Source organism: Pelobates fuscus, chromosome 2 (assembly GCF_036172605.1).
Source record: "Pelobates fuscus isolate aPelFus1 chromosome 2, aPelFus1.pri, whole genome shotgun sequence".
NCBI classification, from domain to species: Eukaryota; Metazoa; Chordata; class Amphibia; order Anura; family Pelobatidae; genus Pelobates; species Pelobates fuscus.
In genome coordinates, this window is record NC_086318.1 from 428,669,954 (window position 1) to 428,676,536 (window position 6,583).

Consider the following 6,583-nt stretch of genomic DNA (forward strand, 5'->3'; position numbering starts at 1 on the left):
CTTCTTCCTGTCTGCCTGCTAGCTTTCAGTACAATATGACATATCTGGTGCAAAAATCAGGAGAGAGAACAAGGGTTAGAGATGGGATCTAATGGCAACTAATGAGTTCCATTTAGCAGTATAAATGCATTATTTACATACATCCGCACAAGAAAAAAAAAAAACACTGAATGCAGGCTGCATGTATCCAATACAAAACAGCAGACATATTGATCTCATAAACCAATAAAACAAATTAAAAAATAATAAAATAAAAATAAAAAAAATCATGTGAGTTAGTTTCACACCATCATGTCACGGGGTGTGTTACAAGTGAACTTCACACCTTGTGATTCCAAAGCACCTTAATATGTCACCATTTAACTCCGTTTTCTGTACAATCTACGTCCTGTCTTTCCAGGTTGTAATATTATCAGACTGCCATCAGTATTACAGCTCTTTACCTGCGCCACAGACACGTAAACCGAAAATAACATTCGATCTATGCATTTTCCAGCAATCTCCCAGCAGGGGCACATTTTTTTTTATTTTTAAATAATTCTTTATTTACCAGTAGTGCTTAGGAATACAAGCTTGCATCGACATGATAGTCAACATATATAAATTGCAGTGATAAAACGGGTCAACTTGAGAGAGAGGCGCACTTTGTGTAAATTCAACATCGAGAGTAAAAAAACATTCATGTCTAACTGCTATATGAAGTAGAGTTCTAAAGACATACGGCGTAAGAGAGACATGGGTAGTACAAGCTGCATAATAATAAAATAAGCAGAGTATAGTAATGTGCCTAAAAGCTATTAGTTTAAGACGAGTAGTAGCTATATCTCAACTGATTAGACTGACCACCACCACTTCATGTTTAACCCCTTAACCCCTTAAGGACACATGACATGTGTGACATGTCATGATTCCCTTTTATTCCAGAAGTTTGGTCCTTAAGGGGTTAAGGACACATGACATGTGTGACATGTCATGATTCCCTTTTATTCCAGAAGTTTGGTCCTTAAGGGGTTAAGCTGAGACTGGATCATAGCCAGACACATGCTGCAGACTGTTATGTTAGGTTAAAATAAAGCAAAACAAAAAATATATAATTTGCTGGTGTGTAGGATCTAGGAGGATAAAGGAATGCAGACTGCTGTATTAATGTGATGAAGAGGCCATCAGCCCAGGAGAGTTCTACTTAAGGTTTGGACAGAGTCCTGCCTGAGGCACCTTCCGAGCTTCTGACCCACACAGTGAGGGACTGGTCTTTCTGTATCTGGTAGCTGAACCCTCCATAGTCGCCGTTGTATCGGGTGATGGGTATCCTGGAAACCCAGAAATCTGAACTCCACAATTGTCCAAAAACATTGGGATGCTAACGTTGCCATCACTAGCCAAACAACGTACTACTAGACATTGAACATTTACAGAGTTATTTTTGAAAGTTAGAATTCAAAGTGAATTTTGACATTTAAGGCCCAGTATCTGAACTGGAAGCACCATTGAGTTAGACAATTTTGCCAGTTTGACTATTTTTAACTTGAGTTTAAAATTCACTTTGAACTCACACTTTAGTAAATAACGGTCAAGCTGGTGAAAATCTGCTTAATGCAAGATTGTTCAGAGTAAAAACGACGCTGTGGATGATCACCCTCTTGGCATTTAACAGCAGGCCACCCTGTTGACAGAGCTACACATCAGCCTGCTAATCATATATAAAGTGATAGGTTACACTGTTTTAAAGGAGAACAGTCACTCTTCTGGAAATCGCACAACTGAATAAAACTTTGGAAACTGTGCTACAGGCATACTTCTAGCACCACAACCACTAGAACCAGCCTGGTGCCATTTCCTTGTAAGTAGTCAAACCGTTTTAGTAAACTTTGATAACTTACCTGGGTCCAGCTGAGCGCCCATGGCTACAGCCCCTACTTATGCCTTTCCCCTGCAGGATTATCAGCGAAGACGGGCGCCCGGGGATTAACCTTATGGTAAGACGGCGCCCAGGAACTCCAGTCAGCTTCAGTGAGATAAAGCTGTTTTTGGGTGGAGTGTTCCTTTACATTTAATTATATCCATATCTTGTATCTATTTAAATGCAAATAGACCATTGATATAAAAAAAAAAAAAAAAAAAAAAAAAAAAAGAGAAATACTTAATAGGCAATTGATAAATAATCTTTTAAACAAAAATCACTTCCATACGCGGAACAGAAGAATTGAAAACATATGTTACAAGAAGAAAAGTGAATTCCCACTCTGCTTCAGAGAATGCCCTGTATTCTATATATTGTAGTTAGAACCTTTGCTTTAACCCCTTAAGGACACATGACATGTGTCACATGTCATGATTCCCTTTTATTCCAGAAGTTTGGTCCTTAACCCCTTAAGGACACATGACGTGTGTGACACGTCATGATTCCCTTTTATTCCAGAAGTTTGGTCCTTAAGGGGTTAAGGGGTTAAACTTGGGACATGAAAATAAACATGAAAACATTGGGACTGTCTATAGAAGTTCGGGGCTCTTGGCATACATACACAAACACTCACATTTACCATGCAATATATCCCCCATTATAATCGACTCCAGCTTGGTTTCCCTTTGCATTTAGTGGGATATCCTCTGACTTCCTAATGGGAGTACTATTACAGCTGACTCATCACCGCTGGGAGACTTTACTAGTTACATGCATGCAGTCACTATGAATCAAGTCCAGGCAAGGTCAGTCTTTAACTGTGAGCCTCCCCACCGAGTCACATCTGCACCATAGTCTAACAATTATAGACAGTCTATTTATACTGTATGTGTGTCAAAACTTCATAATTCTGAGTCGAGAATATTTCTACACAAATAAACCCACAAACTGCAATAAAGTAATGGCATAACCAGCAGATTCAATTATACAAATAATAGTAATTGTAATAAGGCCATACATGAAAAATAAAAAAGGAACGGTGGCTGGTGGACCCCATGTAGTTATCAAACTGTTCACAAACAATTTGTGATTTGCTCTGGGACCACCAGGGTGTTCCTGGCACCATAACCACTACAGTGCACGGAAGGCCATAGAGTCAGCTTTACAATTACAGAAAGGTCTCTGTATTCACGAGGGGGAGTCACTAAACAAGGACTGGTGGAACATTAACAAGGGCCTGTCACATTTTCATGTGTGAATAGAGAGGCTTTTGAAAAATAGCCAAGTTGATTGTTTTTCCAATTAGATTATTTTGATTTAACATTTTCACTCTGGTTCTAAATTTTCCGTGATTTCCATAACATGGATAGAAACCCCCATGACGTCTCAACAATACATCAGGACGGAGACATTCACGGCCCACAGTGGTCATTCGATACACCCCAGGACATGTTTTCTTCCCTTTTGTAACCCATTTCCCCCTAAATTATATAAATGAGGTCTTCTTGATCCCATTATCACTGGAAAAGGAATATTCTGGAGTAAAAAGGAGGTGGTTGAGGGCAGGCACAGTCGCAAGCTGGTTTATGGGGACTGAGAATAGAGGGTCTATAATGGGGTTGACTGGTCATTCCCAGTCCTGCTCTATAACTATCATGAATTGGACCTCTCTTAATAACCATAACAATAGGTAACTTTATCAATAGGTAACACTTTATCAACTGCAAAATATTAAAGGATCACTATATAGTGTCAGGAAAACAAACCCATTTTCCTGATACTATAGTGCCCTAAGGATGCCCCCACCCTCAGGGTCCCCCTCCCTTGGCACTGAAGAGGTTAAAACCCCTTCAGCAGCTTACCTTATTCCAGCGCCGGGCTCCCTCGGCGCTGGTGACCTCTCCTCCCCAGCCGATGTCAGCTCCCGAGTGGAGCGGAATGCGCATGCACGGCAAGTGCCGCACGCATTCAAACAGTCCAGAGGAAAGCATTTCTCAATGCTTTCCTATGGACGTTCTGCACGCTAGATGCAAATTTTGCATCCAGCGTCGCAGATGCACATCTAGCGGCTGTCAGGAAGACAGTCACTAGAGGCTGGCTTAACCCTGCAATGTAAACAAAGCAGTTTCTCTGTTTACACCTGAAGGGTTAAAACCTGAGGGACCTGGCACCCAGACCACTTAATTGAGCTGAATGTGTCCCTTTAAGGAGACGCATATTCATATCAAGTTTAGATAACTGGATATAACTTTAGAATCCATGTTGATTTTATACATTTTTTTTCTCTGTTTCCAAAAATACACAAGATGTAAAATATAAAGACTATCTCCCCCCCCCAAAAAAACAAACAAACATGTACTTTCAGTATAACAATTAATAACATTGCAAATCAATTCTTCAAACAAATCTCAGAGCAAGTGATACAAATTGAAAAACACGAAAACAAATACAATGTTTCAATAATGTTGATACACATATTTACAGTTTTAACCATGAAACAGAACAACATTTTAAGAATGTTAATGCTCACATAGAGAGTGTACTTACTGCCCCTTCAGACCCTCATTCCATGCCCAGGTACCTACCTAATGAAAGTGGTCTTCCCAGTTGAGTATTGTCCCACCAGCAGGATCATAGGCTTGTTGTCAAAGTCAGCATCTTCCAAGGCAGGGGAGTGGAACTCGTGGAATTTGTAATAATCTTCCAAGGGGAGAAGTTTGGTTTTGTACAATTTCTTCAAACCTTCACTGACAGTCTGAAAAACCTCTGGATCCTTCTTCCTATCATCATTACCCAGCCAGCTAAACATTGTGATGGTGTCTACAACAAAAACCAGCTGCCAATGAGCCCTGTCCCTGCAGACTGCACAAATCTGGGTTTTATCTGAGACACTAAGCTACACCTGATCTATTTAAAAAAAAAAAAAAAAGACAGATATAGAAATCTAAAAAGTGCACAGCAAAAATGAGCAACAGAAACACAAAAAACAATTTAAATGTTATGTATTCCTCCCTATTCAGCTGCTAGATGCTTTCTGTAATGACTAATAGAACATTAACAGAATGTGTTACAATGTATCCCCCAGCTAAATATTAATATTGCTGTCAGAGTCAGTGCAGGCAGTAAGAGACACACAGCTGCTCCCCTCCCCTGTTTCTGTGATATTTTAAGGAAAGTGGTCCACAGCCTCACATCACTGCTCTCCTCTTGGATTTAATTGCCAGCAGCCCAGGAAACCAGAGACACCGGAAGTTCCCATCTCCGGGCAAGGCATCCTGGCTGTCAGCATGGGGTGAAGCCGGAGAGGGCGGAGCCATGTTGACGGGTGCGGCAGACTGCGCTGTGCCTTGACAAGCTCCTGAGTGCTGCAGTGATGTGGTGGATCCCTGCCGTGTTGGTGTCACACTGCCACCTGCAGGTCAGCAACGGAAACTGCAACAACAGTGTGTTTCAGAATGAGCAGCACTGTCTATAAATGTGATGTTTGGGCTTAAATTGGATTTTAATACCTAAAACGCCCATGGTGATGGAAGATGTAGCTTATAAAGCTGTTATTAACCAGAATGCATCATTTTATGTAATAACTTCTATTAAAATTTCAGTGAATACAATTTTTGTAGTTAGTTGACTTTTCATGACTATTTTATGTGTACAGAATTTATATTTTTGGTTTGGGTGGTCCATAATTAATCTTGGTTATAGCATCTTGGTTTTGGATGAATTTCAACCATGCAAACTATTCTGGAAAACAATTTGGGCTAACCGAAAAGGTGCGCAAACTGACCAATCAGTGCACTGACAAAATATAAATACATTTATATGGCTAGATTTTGCATAACACAATATCCATGCTTCTCACTGTCATAAACTATTATTAAGGAAATGTAAAAAAATAAATAAAAACAATTTCTCCCTGTCATTCTGCTGTGACCGGATGCGTGGCTCCAATGAAACGTCCCTGCATGCTCAGCTGCAATTTGTTTACTCCGAGGCCTGGTGAAGGGTGATTACATGAGGGGCACCTCCCATAGCAATAATCATTGAGAGGCACACAGGGAGTTTTTAATAGGATAGTACTTAGTCCGTAGTGCTAGTGCGTGTAGTTCTTATCTCGTTTCCCTTACACTGGCGATGTTGGGGGCTCATGTTCGCAACTTTGTGTGTTTTGGTCTTGTCCTTTTTCAACCACATTCTGGTTGGTAGTGCGGGATAGGACATGTCTTACCAGCTCAGTCGTCTTGCCTCTAACCTCTATGTTGCTGGACATATTTCCCCCTATTCCAAAAGACTATACACATTTATTTATGCTTATACTGGTGGAAGCTAAAATGTGAATCGTTACTACACATTTTAGCTGCCCTCACTCCAGTCCGTAATTGAGAGGTCGACTAACACGAGACTATACGAGGAGATGCCACATAGAGTAAGTGGCAGTCTTCCGATATTTCAAAAAACTTGGCGGAGTTTGTCAGACGTTTATCTTGCATAATAATAAACCTAGTCGTTTCTTTATCTACACCGGATACTACCGTATTGTGCTTATAACTAGTATTATGTTAATTTAGTTGTGTTTCTTGTACCCTTTTAATTGTGTTCCTATTTATTTACCATTCAGTAAACTCATGTCAACCCTTCTTGCTCCGGATTGAGATTTATTGTTTCTATTCTTTATTACCTTTTTCT

At 40.2% G+C, this 6,583-nt stretch overlaps 1 protein-coding gene across 1 annotated transcript in view; it reads right to left on the reverse strand.

Annotated features, from left to right (window-relative positions):
- EHD3 (EH domain containing 3) overlaps positions 1 to 5,160 on the reverse strand; it is a 42,762-nt gene extending 37,602 nt beyond the window's left edge. Inside the window, exon 1 of the mRNA XM_063444074.1 lies at positions 4,486 to 5,160. Coding sequence (XP_063300144.1) covers positions 4,486 to 4,709 — 224 coding nt within the window. The 5' untranslated portion in view covers positions 4,710 to 5,160. The remainder of the gene's footprint in view (positions 1 to 4,485) is intronic.
- Positions 5,161 to 6,583: the final 1,423 nt, after the last annotated feature.